Genomic DNA, 16,541 nt, shown 5'->3' with positions numbered 1-16,541 from the left:
ACTAAGCAACTTATACATGATCACACACTTGATTTGTCCATCACCAGTTTTTAACCTGTGCCGTCAACAAATTACTTTAGTGGTGGTGGAGCAAGGGAGTCTAAGACTTTATATATTAAACACAATCTTTTAAGTTTCACTAAGTTATTGAAGTTCAGTAATTTATGTTTTTTAACACATGACAGTGGTGGTGGGAAGTCGGGTTTTTTTGTCAAGTAGTTTTAAACTTCTTTTATAAATGTTTTCAATAGTTTTAAGTGTTGTTGGACAAGCAAGTGACCCGGACGTCAAACAACAGTCGATATGAGAGATGATCATTGAGTAAAAATAAGTTTTTGCAACATTCATATTTAAATTATTACGTATGTTATGCCTTTTGGTCAGAAGTCAGTAGTTAGTGCATAGTCTGATTAAGTTACATAAGCAAAGTGATAAATAAGTTCAGAGTTAAGAAATATTATAAGTAATTCATGCTAAAAACAGTTAAAATTTGTGGGTTCGAAATTTGCTCGGAGTGAGACATCGTCATCACAAGCGATCTTTGTATTGTATGTGCGGGAATGGGAGCGAGGGAGCGCTCTGATCATCAACCTATCTTTGAGGTATTTTCTCCGTTGACGCTGTAAAAGTGCTTCGGCAGTATTAAAAGAGTGAACGAGTTCATGTACACGCTAAAAGTGCCCTACACGCTTGTACCTTGGGAAACGTTCGTCTTTGTGAGTATTAATATGTTCAGAAATAACTTTTATATGTGTTTACCTGGAGTTAACTGTGATGCTAATGTAACGCACGTGTTAAGCTAGGCTAATCTTTAAGTTTGTCATTAAGATGTGTATTAGCTAGCAGTTTATTTTCACTTTCTGTATGTTTCAGTTACAAATAAGAAATAGCAAGGAGAAGCCTTGAGAGAGGATAAGGCTTTAAAGGATCTTCATTAAAAGCAAGAAAAGCAAGCCTTGTGTGGAAGATCTCGTCTATTTTGTTCGCTAGCTGTCTAGCTTCACATGGTCACGTGGCGTGAGGGCAGCATAACGTATATGATTAAAATTTTGATTATTAAAATTAAGTACCTGGGACACTTTATTTATGTGACTCTTGAAGGATAAGGTTGGGTCTAGAATGACCCCAAGATATTTACATTGGTACAATGACAACAAAATCTTTCATATTTTGTTGTCACGTCATCAGATTTTGTGTATTAAACTCTTGGTTTAAATATATTTGACCTTTGAGTGCTGTTTGCTTTTTATTCTTTCTGTTTGACGTGTTTTATAAGTGTAGAAAATGTGTGTCTGAGTCTGCAGAGGAGCACTGGGCCATCAACGCTCAAACATTGTACTAACATATTTTGTTGGTGGACACAGCTGAAGCTGGTCAGGAACCAGTTACGTACCCTGGCCTCTATCAGACCATGAAGAGGTCAGCACACACAGAGAACTGACTACAATCGTTCCCACACAGTAACATACAGTGTGTCAGCACTGAGATCAGCTCATCTACACCTGCAGGTGACGCTCCTCACAGCTGCTGCTCGTAGTCTTTCTCTACAGTATCACAGGAGGTCTGTTTCATCGCTGTGTCGGCTACATATCAGTCATCTCCAGCTTCTCCTCCTGCACCATCTACAGATTTAACCCCTTCAGTGAATGTCGGGAATTCCCTTTCTCTACATTTCACAGCTCTGATGTTTCGGGTCTCGGTGTGTCACTCCTCAGACGGAGGTTGTTTCATAATCTTTCTGTGGTTTTATGAAACAATAAGGAAGAACAACTGATTGTTTCACAGTTGTGGGTAGTTTCACATTGTGTTATCAGGCTGCTGAGGATGTTTGTCTGAGTGTTTGTGTTATCAGTCATTGCTGCTGCAGTGTGGTGCTGATGCAGGCCTCACACCGTCACAGGAAGGAGGAAGTGAAACTGACACAGACGGTAAAACCTTCTTGTTACAGCGTTTCTCTCGTCTGCTGGGGATGAAGAATCGTTACACAACACTGACAAGTTATTTTGCATCTGAACAGATGGAAAAATGTTGCATTGGAGCGATTTCATAATCAATGTGACCTTTTGGCCCATGAGCTCAGCTCATCGTTGCCCCCTGTTGGTGATTTTGTGAACTGAGGTTTCATACAGGTCACACAAAAGTCTGGAAGTTTAAATAAGAAGGAATAAACATCGTTATATTTTTAACATTTTATGTTCAGTGTTTTCAGAGAGCCTGACATCACATGAAGAGTTCAGATTCAGTGTTTATTAACTTTTATTTCTTTATTCTTTGCTTGTTTGTTTTTGTTTCCACAGTAAAAAGTGTCACACTAAGTGGACGTCCACCTCTTCTTATTAAGTCGTACAGGTTCCAGTTATCATCCAGGTAAGAATTACAGAGTCAAGTGCTGTGTCAGTTTACCGATAAAGAGAACACGAATTACAAAGTAGAAAAGAACTGCAAATTAATAACACCAAAGGTGGCGGCTCTGAAATAGTCTCGGCAGCTAGAGGGCAGCACATACGCCCACATGGCCCTTCATACATGTTTTAGTGGTTCACAAAAGGCCTGTGTATTTACTTATTATGCTGCTTGCCCTTTTTAGACCACTTCCTGCCTGGATGTTGGAACCACAGCTCCCGACATGTTGGTACCATCAATTCAAAATAAGCTGAATTATTATATGAAACACAAAAGGAATCTCAGTTTAACGATTTGATATGTTTTACATGTTTAACTGTAAGTAAATTTATGAGATGTGCAGATCATTGCATTCTTTACTTTTCCCACTGAGAGAAAACTGCACAACAGTGGGGTCGAAAACACATTTTAGTTTTTAATAAGTAACCTTTGACACCTAACCTGTACTTTGTTACCTCTTAAATGAAGCCCCTGTATCAGGTGTTTATCTGGCTGTACTGAGATGTTGTCATGGTAATTTCATTTTGCAGCTGTGACAAAGATGGACGAGGCAGGTAAACACTACTCAGATGTGATGCCATGTGTGAAATTTAAGAAAATTAAATTATAAAACCATCACAATTACAACAGAGTTCAGTGCAGGTTGGAACTGTCCACCCATGTCAACATACTAATAGAAAAACATCAAGCTAGCTAAACTACAGCCACATCTTAAAGATGTAAAAGCCTGGATGACTTTAGTTAGAGAGGAAAGGTTATGATGGTTTGGACGTGTGCAGAGGAGGGAGAGTGGATATCCTGGACAAAGGGTGGTGAAGATGGAGCTGCAGGCAGGAGGAAAAGAGAAATACCACAGAGGGTTGGTTAAAAGGAGGAGGATGGAGGCTGACGAGTCACTATGGAGACCAGTAAAGTGAACATCCAAAAGAAAAGGAAGAAATTCACAGAAAACTGAGGTTACTGTAAAAATCTCAACAACCAAACATGATGCACAGCCAGATATTTCCTCTGGATGCAGTAGCGGTTTTAGGTACGGGCGACAACCCGGGGCGGCAACCGCCCATGTTGCCCGGGGCAGCAACATGGGCGGTTGCCGCCCCGGGTTGTCAACAAGAAAAAAAAATGCTCGTACTCTTGCTGCCCCGACATCAGCCAGCGCATATTGGGAATGGCAGAGGCACAATCAGAATCAGAATACTTTATTAATCCCTAAGGAAATTATGTGCGTTACAGTTGCTCTAAGAAGAAATGGTAAAAATACTAACAGTAACAGACTAAACTCCAAACATTATGTTAGATTTTAGTATTAATTAGTCATTGTCAATTGTTGATTTGTCCTGTTCTCATTGTATGACGTATTATGATGGCTGTTTGGTAGCCGTTTGCATACTATGTATACTCTCTCTCTTCATATGTGTGTGTGTGTGTGTACAACAGCTTTATGTTAATGTACAATCCTTAATATGTTTTGCCTGCCAAACAGGCTAGGACCGCCACTGAACACAGTCATTAAGTTGTCGTCACATTGTGAATGTTGAAACATGCAGAAACACAGACAGGTGAGTGTGTCACCTGTGACAGTGATCCAGCTGTTAGTGAGGGGAGGGGCTGTGTGTCTCTGAAGGTGTGTCTCAGCTGGAGGAGCCAAAGATGACATGATGTAGTGATGGTAAATTTGATTCTTTTTACTGAATCGAGTTTTAATGAGTCACTCACCAAAGTGAATCAGGTTTTTTGAGTCATTTGATTCACTGAGTCAGTTGACCAGAGAGTGCAAAAAATGTAGCACAGGAGGGAGGGGGTGAGTAGCTCAAATGTGCTGTTAGCATGTTAGCAGAACGATGCCACTGTGAACCGAGGAGCTATTTTCTTGATGTGAGCTTCTACTCAGGGTTTTTTCTTCCAGTTCAGAGCAGAAATGCTTTTGTTAAGAAACTGGCTGTTGTTTTTCCCCCCCCCCTCAATTTTAATTATAAGCTAGATATATTTCTACTAAGCGAATTAGTTTGCTAACAGAAACAGGGATGAGTCAGTGAGTCAGTTGGGCTTGTGAATCATGATTCACGAGTCAGTAAAGTGATTCTCGAGTATTGAACGATTCGTTCACGAATCGAACATCACTAACATGATGGTGTCCACATTGTTGCAAATGAAGATCTGATCTTATATTCATTTAATATTGATTTATTTTCAGAACCAGTGTGAGTCTGTTTATATTTTCAGTGACTAACAAAGAAGCCACATGCTGATTAAACATATGTTGAAGAACTAAAAAATATTATAGACATATTAACTTTCAAATGAAATCAACAGATTTTGCTCATGTGTGTCAGCTTCACACACACTTGAAAATAAGAAAAAGATTATTTAATTTTTTTTTAAAAACGGTCTAAATTCTTTCATCTTTAATAAAATCATCAGCGTTGCTGCTTTACCAGGTGTAACAATTAAGTTTAACATCCAGGCATCTATAAAAACAGAAGTTATTAAATTTAACGGAGTTAGAAGTTAGCAGGAAGTTAGCTCGCCAGTTTCCACCTAAACATTTCATACCATGTTCTGACTGAGAGATTTTTGAAACTAATTCAAACGTACAGCTCTGCTATCACTTCCAACATAAATGAAGACAGAAAACTAAACAGCAGTGGCGTTTGCAGGGTTACTGAAGTTGGACTACCTGGTATATAATGTTGTGCTACGTGATTGCTAGCGACACAGCTATGTTAGCATAGCATTAGCACAGTGAAGCTGGAGGATGAACGGCAACTTTTTTTCCACTCAATAAAAGTTAACGAGGGATTCTGGTGGTCAGGGACAAATGCAATCGCATAGCAGGATGCTATACACGGGCCAATTTTTGGTTTTTGGCTAGATAAGTAAGATAAGTAAATGTAGTTTGTTTCCTGAGCGCAGAGCTGCTGGAGCTTGTGTTTCATTCAGAGTGACTGACCTGTGTTAAAGATGACAAACGAGATTTAAAAGGAGGTGATGGACACTGAGAAAACTAGAGTACTCGAACCACGGACCAACTTTATCAGCGGCTGATATCCGGTCACCGGCACACAGCTTTAAAACCTCCGCTGAGTTTTAGCTCTCAGTGATTAGGACATGGACAGGACATAATTCACTCAGGTTTTGTCTGTTGGGTCATGTTTACTTTGCTGTTTTATTTACAATTGAGCAAATCGGTTTGGCTGAGGTTAAAGTTACGTTTCATAACTGCATAGTTTTAGTAAAGTTTAATGTCTCACTTGAGCATGTTAGGCTTAACCATTCGTTTTCTTTGTTATCTGGTGTTCATTTGTGTTAAACTTTGTTAAACATTCATTTTGAATTAAAACTAACATTTAACATCTTTTTATACAAGGAGGAAAGGGGGGGGAGCATTTCCACTGGGAGTACCCACTAAACAACGGCCACCAGGCAAAAGCAATGGTTATGACTCGATCAGTGTGAACCCCGCCCCCTGACTTGGCCACCTGATGGGTGAGGCTGACAGATAAAATAAATTCTTGAAGACAGCCGCAGGGCCAGGACTGCCATAATGAATTAAATAAATACATAAATAGACTTAAATAATTAAGTAAATGTGTCAATTTATTAAAATTGGAAATAATTGAATGAATAATTTATTGACATTTTAAATGAAATGAATGGGCATTTCATTAATTATTGTAATGTTTCTTTATTTAATTAATTAATTCCAATTTTAATTAATTAATGTAACATTTAATTAATTATTTAAAAGTGGATTAAATTAATTGATTTTGGCACTCCTGGCCCACCACACTACGGCCCCTAGAAGACTGTGGTTACTGGTGTCTCTAGCTTCACATGTCGCAGATCAGAATCACTGCTTTGATTCCCGGTGGGTGTGCTGCTGAGTGGTGAACAACTGTTAGACACATGAACGGGTTGGTTGTGTACCGGGGGATTCTGTTTAGGACTACGCTTCCTCCTCATGTTCCCGGCTGTCAGGGACAATCTGCCAGAGGTAACGCTACCTTCGGCTGCACAGCCACAGTTTTTTGTGAAGCCAAGTGTTCAGTACAGAGCTACAAATAGGCTAGATTTATTAAAAGTGTCTTTATTGCTAAAGAGGCCGAGGAGTAACTAAACATCCGAAACACTGAGCAGGAAAGTGCAGGAGGGACAGGTGCAGAGGCCATGTAAACCCATATGGAAAAGAGAACTTATAAAAGATTTGCATCAGATGTGGCCTACTTCATATAGTGAATCATATAAGGCTTACATGATTTACTCATGAAAGTGGCCACTTTCTCATTACTTTCATATATTGTTTTAGTAAGTATCCAAAACATTCAAGTTTCATTATATAATTTTTCAAGAGATCTTATATCTGTTTTCACTCTTGTATGCTTTTCATACAAGTTTCACACAAGACAGATACAAACTTTATCAGATTTATATATATCTTTTCCATATGGGTAGAACTTGACTGCCTGCAGAGGTGGAACCCCTAACCCTACTCAAGTAAATTTGAATAAATGTAAGTCAATGGAAGTGTTTGGAAAAATGTACTTCTAAAAATACTTTTATTTAGTTCATTCACTCATGAGCTGCTGTAACATGGATCAAAAGGGTGATTTGACACCTCAGCATGCAGTCACGTTCTATAGAGTTTTGCTAATGACCTAATCATTTTATTCAGGTGTGTTGCAGCAGGGACGCATTCAAAAGTTTCAGGACACCGGCCCTTGAGGACTGCAGTTGGAGACCCATGCTCTTAGTGCTTCTTACGGTGTGTTCACACCGAACGCGATAGACGCGAACGAAAACGCCCCAAACGCCCCTAATTTGACGCGTGCACATTCGCACCTCAACGCGTGTCCAAGAAAAATCCATCGCGTCTCAAAATTGCATATTTTGACGCGCGTGAACCGGAAATGTGGGAGGAAGTTGTGCCAGACCGGTATCTTTACTAGATGGCAGCTGTGGAGCTAGCGTTTGAAGAGAGAGTCTCCCTTCTCCCGTTGTGGTCCTACAATAAAGCTGCCTTTTCAGTTAAATTCCCATATGAGAGTCCTGCATTTGGGTCCGTCCTCCTGCCAGCCACACAGCCAACTGTGACAATCACACCAAATTTATCTACCGGCTTGACTGGCGGCTGCAAAACATTGCAAGATAATCTTGGTCAGGTATTCTTCCAGTCCACAACTTTACCACGAGTGTTGTTATATCACTTTGGAGGGATGACTCTATTATCTATATAGTCCACTTTGGATGGTCTGATTTAGAAGAGACGATTTCCAAGAGTCGAAGTGGGGCTTCCTGACAGAAACACAATTCAAAATCTATTTTGTTTGACAGGGAGATGATGGATTAAATATCACAAGGATAGAATAATCCTTTAATTGTCCCACAAGGGGAAATTTGGGTGTAACAGCAGCAAGAAAACACAAATACAAACAAACAGTACACAAGACACAGAACAGAAACATACACAATTCTTACATATTTACATGAAGGACAATGGTTACCAAAAACTGAGTACCATACTGTTGTTAAATTAAATTAAATTAAATACAGATAAGAGGCAACCCTGGTTATAGTTTGAATCGGTTGATAAAATAGTGCAAGAAACAGCGCTGATGTAAACATCTGTGTTTGTTGGGAGCAGTTCTGATTGTACAGTCTGACAGCTGCAGGGAGGAAGGACCTGCAGAAACGCTCCTTCATGCATCGAGGATGCAGCAATCTGTCACTGAAGCAGCTCTGCAGTTCAGCAACATCTACATGCTTGGGGTGGGAGACTCTGTCCATCAGAGATGTTATTTTGGCCAGAGTCCTTCTGTCTCCCACCACCTGCACTGGGTCCAGGGTGCATCCCAGAACAGAGCTGGCCTTCCTGATGAGTTTATCCAACCTCTTCCTCTCAGCTGCTGATAAACTGCTGCTCCAACATACAACACTGTAAAAAATGACAGATGCCACCACAGAGTCATAGAAGGTCTTTAAAAGCGCTCCCTGGACTCCAAATGACCTCAGCCGCCTCAGCAGGTAGAGTCTGCCCTGACCCTTCCTGTAAAGAGCTTCATCCCTGTACTTATACTTTTGTGTTGCTCTCTCATCACATTTTCATTATTCTCATCACTGCTTAAAACAACACACATCTCTCTCTCTGTTTTTTTGAACTGTCCTTTCTCCAAAACAGAAAGTAGCATTACAGCTGTTTCAGGCTGAGAAACACCAAACACTCTTCGTATTATCATTCATATGTCATCCACACAACTATCTTATTTCTTTTTGTCCACTGGGCAGGTGACCTGCAGAATCATGTCTGCCCCAGCTGGATACCTTTTCACACACACCGTGACCTCAGACACGCTCACAATCACTTCTGCTTAGAGCACAATTTCACTTCATTCGTCAGACTTCTTTTAAGTTTGCAGCAGGCAACGTGACTGAGTATTGTGTCAAGATAAGTAGGAAGACCACGCTATAATGGACAGTTTAAGGAAAAGGTCAACTTTACAAGGAATCTTTTTGTTTTGTGTTTTGACAGAAAGATGAGACGTTTGATGTCTTTGAAGTCTGAGCTCTGGGCTTGAGTCACAATGTGGTTTGGTTAGCTTAGCTTAGCATGATGGCTATAAACAGGGGGAGCAGCTAGCTTGTCTCTGTCCACAGTCAAAGATAAAGAGCAGCTGTACCTGGGCCTCCTTGTTCTGATGGTTGTTTGTCCATAACGGACGTCTTCAGTTCTCACTGCTGAGTAGACCACAGCTGAATCAGTCTCTGTGCAATAAACACATTAAAATTACTGCAACAGTGCTGTGATATTATTACACTACAGCGATGGAGACATTTCATTCTGTTCTTTTAAGCTTATTAAAAGCATTAAATGGTGTCTTTTTATAAATTTATAAATAGCAGCAACTTTTCACAGTTTTTATTTTTAATCTTAACACCTCTGCAAAACAGTGAGAACAAAGAAATCAGGAAGTTTCTGAGAAAAAGAAGGACGACCACAGAGCTGCAGACTGATGCACTTTTACCACAGAGCATGAAGGAAACATGCTGTGGATGCCATGATGGTTGACTGGGTCTGGTTCTACTGAACTCACAAACACTTCTGAGGTATTTACACCTGAAGCCTCATTTAATGTGAGTCAGAAACAAACGGCTCACCTGTGATTAATGGATGTTTCCCTGCATTTATATTTTCACACAGTTTATTTCTTACAGCAGGAAAACTGAACAGAATGTATGTAAGAGGTTAGAGTGAGGATGACGTCACTTCATACAGAAAATACATGTTTGTCTCTTTTGATGATGAAGGACTTCTTTAGCTCTGTAAACAGCTACACTTGAGAGGACAGAGGTGATTTCATGGATAAATAACAATGTGTTTATCAGCTTTATCAGTGCAGACGTGACGTCAGATCTATCAAAGTGAAGGCCGTCTCTCTGATGACGTCACAGAGCAGAGTGGTTCTGTCCAATAAAGGATCTCAGATCAGCTGCTGCCATCTTGTGGCCACAGTTGGTTACTGTCTCTGAAAGTTGTCTCATGTTTCCTGTTTTCCTGTTAACAAAGGCTGGAGCTCATCATGCTGAGAGGGCAGCAGCATTTTTTGGCTCTTCACACATGTTCATTATATTGTGATGATCCTGGATGGAGACAAACTACAGATAAGTGTGTTCAGCCCAACTAGTTGATCTCATTACAGCAGTTTGATGTTTCCCTTTGAATCCCCCTGAAGATCCTGACAGTGAAGCACGTACATAATACTCCAGCCTTTCAACTCTGAGCTTATTTAGTTCTATTAATACACTGAAATCTCATTTGTGTCATGAAGAAAGTCTTTCATCAAACAGAATTCAAAGATCAGAAACATTTCATATATGGAGTTAAACATGAATCATTGTTTCAACAATAGATTTATTGTTGTCATAAACAGACAAGAAGACAACAACAAACTGCTCCTCCCATTCAACACATGTCAGTCCATATCCCAGCAAACGAAATCATCTCCATTTACACATCAAATAGAAACATGAATCACTTGTAATGATTAGAAACTTGATAGAATTTCAAATCTAGTTTGGGGAGTCATTCAGTGAGAAACAGTGAAATGATTTTCCATGTGAAAAGGTGGACAGCAGAAACAGAAAGAAACAGTGAGAACTAAAAGAGAAACAAAGAGCTTTGGAACAACGAGGCAGCAGGAGGACAGCTGCAGTTTAACAGCTTCAATTCACTGACAGGAAACAACATTAGAAATATCATCATCCTCAACTCATCTGCTGCACTGACACTGACACCTTCAACGGACACACCTTCACTTTACCAGAAATAGTGTTAATGTATGGAAACATCCTGTGAGTGAAAGTGTGTGTGAAGGTGTGTATGTGTGTGTTAGTATCAGGATCAGAGAACGACAGCTTTCCTCTGTTCCAGTCCAGATTAACTCTGATCCTCTGGAGCTTCTTCTGGACTGAGAGATCAGTGAAACCAGCTGATGGTGAGCGTGCTGAGTATTCACCTCTATTGAACCATATTCTCCATAATCCAGACAGTATGTATCCCTTCCTCTGCACAGACTCTGCTAACACACCCAGTGTCCACCATGTACTGTCTCCAACATCAACATCCCAGCTGTGAGTCCCTGAGTTAAAGCCCTCAGAGCCCAGGACAGAGAAGTAACGATCAAACCTCTCTGGATTATCAGGAAGCTGCTGCCTCTCTCCTCCTCGTCTCACACTGGTCAGATCTTCAGACAGGATGAGGTTTGGATGAGCAGTGTTTGGGTCCAGAATGAGAGGAGTGTAGGAGACCATGTCCTTCATGTTGTTCCAGATGTTGAAGGTCAGGTTGCCCAGGTGTTTGGCCTGGTCTATCAGAGCTCCTGAGGGCAGATGTGGATCATCCAGCAGGGGGCAGCGCTGGACTCTTTCCACTGCAGCCTTGTAGTTGTGCAGGAATGAGACGTCTTCAGCTCTCAGCTCCTCCTCTGTGGCTCTGACTGTGTCTGAAAGAGCTGCTATCTCTCTGCTCAGAGCCTCCATCTTCTCCTTCATCATCCCACTCTTCTGCTCCTCTTCCTCCCTCAGTGCAGCCAGCCTGGCCTCCTCTTCCTCTGCTAGAAACTGGTGAAGCTTCTTAAACTGCTCCTTAATCTGCCTCTCTGTGTGTCGGGCCTGGACCTTAATGTGTTCTGCTGTTTGATCAAACTTCACTTGAACTTCTTCACAAACCTTTAACTTCTTCTTTAAGGGCTCCAGAGTTTCCTGAAGTTCCTTCTTGTGTTGTTGTGCAGCTTCATCGATGGGTCTGATTCTGTGATTGGTGTGTTTTTCTGAGTCTCTGCAGACGAGACACACTGGCTGCTGATGGTCCAGACAGAAGAGTTTGAGTTTCTCAGAGTGCAGACTGCAGAGAGCCTCTGAAGCTCTCTGATCTCTCTCCTGTAAGAACGACTCACACAGGTTCTTTAAAGCCAGATTAAAAGGTGGATGCTCCTTTGAAGATCTTCTCTTACAAACTGGACACTCGTGTGTTGGTCTCTCTCTCCACCATCTCTTCAGACAGTCTTTACAGAAGCTGTGGCTACATGACAGAAGAACAGGATCTCTGAAGACCTCCTGACAGACCGGACAGCAGAGATCCTCCTCTGATCTGGAAGCCATTGAGTCTGTGAGTGAAGCTGAAAACAGCAGACAGGAAGTACAGTCAGTCCTGGTTCCCCTCCCTCCTCTACCACCTTCACTGAAACTTCCTTTGAGTCGTGTTTTTGCTCAAACTCACATTCAGTGTGTGGAGCGTCAGCAGCTTGAAGCAGCAGTGTTGGAGTTTTCCACTTTTCTCTCCTGTAGCTGGACTCACTCAGAGGAAGCTGCTAGTTTGGTCTGAGCTCAGTCTGATCGTCTGTGCGTCTCTCTTTACCGAGGACGAAGAACTTCCTGTTTCCTGGTTTGTCACATTTGAGTGACGTGAGGGGAGGAGACAAATGTTGCTGTTTGACTTTTAACTAAGGTGTGTTTCAATCCTGCCTGCAGCTCAAAAACTGTAAAACAGGTTTTGTGTCTTTTCACCTCCACAGGTCACAACATGAAAGCTGTTGTGAAGTTTATAAAATAAAGTGTCACTCGGTGGTGCAGCTGTTTGTCAGCTTCTATTTTAGACTTTGTTCTGGTTCTTGTTCAGGTTCCCAGCAGTGGGAGTGTAATGCAGTCACACACACACAGGTGGTGTTAAGGTGGATTCACTTAGTTACAGACTGTGGTGTTATTTCTTGTAACTAAGGGTGTGTTTCACTCCAAAGTTCAGACATTAACCTGCCAGAAGTTGTAAAAGTTACTAATAAAGAGCTTTTCTCTCATTTCACATGCTAGGTCAGAGCATGAAAGCTGTGATGCAGCAGTTTGAGAGAAATTGCTGCTGATATAAAATATTTTTTGTGGTTTTACAAAATATATAAAAGAGCAGAAAGAAAAGAAATAAGTGTAAAGAGTGCAGCAAAATGCATGTTTTAGTGTGAGTTGGTTCATCTGATCTGGTTGTGTAAAAGTCACTGCATGACACTGAGTGTTACTTTTGTGTTACTGACACTCATCTCTGACATCTCTTTCTCTTACTTTCTTTTTTCTGTTATTTAGTAAAAAATCTTTCAAAGAAATAATGAATTCTCCACACGTGTTTGAAGGTTGCTGATACGTTCATCTAGCACAGACCTATTGCTGGAACGCCAAGACAATTCTACTACAATGGCAAAAACAAGACGCAAGTCACCAGAGCTCTTTGTGTTGCTCGTGCATGAGGGAGAGAACTGTGACGAGCATCGTTCCCTCCAAGTAAGCAAATGAATGTTAATAGTCAAACATAGAAATTAACATTTGCAAAATCATTCCAGCTTTGTGGTGCATCTCCTCCAGGTGTGTAAATCACACATGCAGAGTGGTTTGAGTTCCTCAGAGCTTCATAAATGTCTCTTCCAGTTGTTTCTATCACTGTCCATATGACCAGAGTCCAAATGTATGCAGACATGGGTATAACAAACATACCAGTTAGTTTTGCTGTTTGTCAATGTGGCTTTCAGTTATCTTCAAGGCTGCAGGCCTTTGTCAGCACTCCTGTTTTATGGCCTCTATCAACCCTCATCACCTCATTTCATGCATTCTTCCTGTGGGGGGGTACTTATGACTCCTCTATTGTCCTTTCGTCTCTGCAGAAAACCTTTTTTGGAAAGGGTATTGGATTCAATTATTTTACTGCTGTTATAACCCCACCTGTTGAGTCACTTCAGCAGTCTTGTTCATGATGACAACAACAATGACACAAAGGAAGACCCTCTTCAGAGTGTCAAAGTATGCATAGCACAGTGACACAGCATTAGGTGATGTTCATAGGAAATTGCTGTCAGTCATTCCCCGTCACCACCATAGCTTCTGGTTTCTGTTCACAGAATAATGATGCCATCCTTGAACTTCCTCTCTGCACGGTCGATTGGAGCTTGGAACGCTCCCCTCATCCTTCAGATCTCCATCTGTTGTCCACAATCTCCTCGTGATTACCTCTGGAAAGCCCCGTGGCACAGCTCTCCATCCAATGCAGCTTTATGGTCATTGCTGTGGTTCCAGAATCTTCTCATGATGACCAGTAGGTCCCCAAACAGCATGACCTTTGACCTCAACCCCTGCCTGGGCTGTCAGCTATGGTCCCTAATTCTCGCTGGGTCTCTGAAGATTTCTCAGGAGATTCCACCCTTGGGATCATTTCTTCCAGCAATGCTCTGCTGCACCTGTATCTCCTTACTAGAGGAAAAACTTCTGTGGAAGACATGTCAACCATCATCAAACCAAATTTTCCTTTCAGTTCAGTGAACTTCACTTATCAAAAAAATATAATTATTTAATATTTATTAATTATATTATTCGTTTATCACGTTTTCACTTTCACTTATAGGCCATCAAAGTGTTTCTTATCTTTACCCAAATGATTGGAGCAGAACTTAAAATCTATAAGCTGTAAAAACTTTATATTTGAAGACTGAAAGAGACCCAGGAAGTGGTCACAGGACAAGGGTGACAGACTGTCTGAAGTAGTTAGAACAAGACAAGGCTGTTGGACCAGGTGTGCTTGCTTTTGAAACTGTGTCTTAATTCCACCTGTTTCACATACAAGGGTCAGTTCTACAGGCAGGAACATGGGTGTGCCGTGGGCTCCCCAGTTTCACCCATTGTGGGTAACTTGTATATGGAAGACGTGGAAAAGAGGGCTTTGCTATCCTACCCTGAAACACCACCAAGTCATTGGTTCAGGTATGTGGATGACACCTGGGTGAACACACAAACGTCCATCTCTGGTTTCTTTGACTGGAGGGTGTTGATGATTTGATGATTTCACAACACTGTATGTGATGTCACTGGTGATGTCATCTTCTCCATCTGCTGAAATGAGTTAAAGTTAACACTTTTATGATTTAAGAATCTAAATGGACCAAATTATGATGACAGAATGGAAACAAAATACCACAATGAATAAGAATGAATATGTACAAACCTTCAAGTTTCCTGTGAACACATCGTCTCACCAGCAGAACCAGTAACACCAGTAGAACCACAACATAGACTGATCCAACAGGCAACAACACAGAGAGAGGAGGAGGAGAGAGTGATGGAGGTAGAACCAGGAGGAGGTGTGTTTGTCTAAAATAAAGCAAACACTGCCAGTAGCGGTTTTAGATACGGGCGACACGGGCGGTTTCCCGGGACAGCATCGTGGTAGGGGATCATCACGGGCATCGGCAAAAAAAAAAAAAATGCTCGTACTCATGCTGCCCCGACGTCAGCCAGCGATTATTGGGAATGGTACAGGGACCGATCGGTTTTCTATCGCCCATTTGCTGGGAGTAAGGGCGCCCTCCATTTGCGAGGTGTGCCTGCTGCTTGCGGCACAGGAGAGGGCGGGGCGGCGGGGGATTCACTGGCTGGCTGGAGCAGCATCTAATAACCAACTCTCAAAATAAAAGAAAATAAAAACAAACCAACAAACACGAAAACACCAGACATCATGATACAGACTTATAATTTGCACCGATGTTTTTTTTCCTAAATTCTATACGTGAAAAGTGAGCGCGAGAGCCCTCGGTGCGCCTGCTCGCTGCTGAAGTCAAAGTAAACTTTATTGTCATCTCCGCTACATACAGTCCAGTATATAGAGAGACGAGACGACGAGGCTCCAGTTACAGCAGTGCAAGTAAACAAACAATAAATATAAGAAGAGTAAGAAAATAAATATACACTTTAGGACTCGGGGTAAAGGGATCAATAACAATTTAAAATTTACAGTTTGATGATTTAAAGTCTCACACACAACCCGTCGAAAGGGGAGGGGGGCCGGCTGCTTCCAAATAGAGCACATTTCATTTATAATGATGTAAATCCAAGCCCATTATGTATTCATGATTTGAATCCTGGGTTGTGTGAAATCTCAGAAATAAACCTTAGTGTAACCCGTTCATGTGTTACGCCCGTCTTTGCGTTGTGTTCTGGCGTGAAAGTAAGAGGCAGGAGACAGTACTGGGTCTTTGGCTCTTTACTGCACATCTGCAACACAGAAATAAGCGTCTGTTCTGTGTGTGTCACGCGACTGCCAGTACACCTCTCCTCCGGCCATGCTGAAAGGAGCTGTGCCCGCAGCTTCATTAACACTACAATATAATAAATCAAATACAACAAATTGTTTTAAAACATTAACTTAAGCTCTCAAAAATAAAAAGCACAAAATAAATAATATGTCACTGAAAAATCATTAAAAACAACTTATAAGAACAATAAACAAAATAATTCAAAAACAAATAAAAAGTCAGATAAATACAATTCAATAACCAGGACCCAATATTCTGGTACTTATAATTCAAACATTATACTTCAGTACAATTATATTAATAACCGCCATCTAACAGGCAATACAACACTGTACTTATAAAAACAATGAATGAAAGACTGCATCTCCAAAACATAAGAACATCTCCATACCTGCAACACAGAAATAAGCGTCTGTTCTGTGTGTGTCACGCGACTGCCAGTACACCTCTCCTGATGAAGGAAAAAAGAGTGCACGCTGTTAAAAAAACTGCAGCGAATACGCTCACAAGCCGCTAGCGATCAGG

At 41.2% G+C, this 16,541-nt stretch overlaps 1 protein-coding gene across 1 annotated transcript; it reads right to left on the bottom strand.

The window, feature by feature from the left end:
* Positions 1-10,662: 10,662 nt before the first annotated feature.
* LOC148103399 (nuclear factor 7, brain-like) lies at positions 10,663-12,057 on the bottom strand. The gene has a single exon (XM_087839149.1). The coding sequence runs from the start codon at positions 12,055-12,057 to the stop codon at positions 10,663-10,665; it is 1,395 nt and encodes a 464-aa protein (XP_087695275.1).
* Positions 12,058-16,541: the final 4,484 nt, after the last annotated feature.

This window comes from Neolamprologus brichardi, chromosome 3 (genome assembly GCF_056152115.1).
Source record: "Neolamprologus brichardi isolate AB-2024 chromosome 3, ASM5615211v1, whole genome shotgun sequence".
Taxonomy (NCBI): Eukaryota; Metazoa; Chordata; class Actinopteri; order Cichliformes; family Cichlidae; genus Neolamprologus; species Neolamprologus brichardi.
The sequence above is the reverse complement of the archived record's forward strand: the minus strand, read 5'-3'. Positions and strand labels throughout refer to the sequence as shown.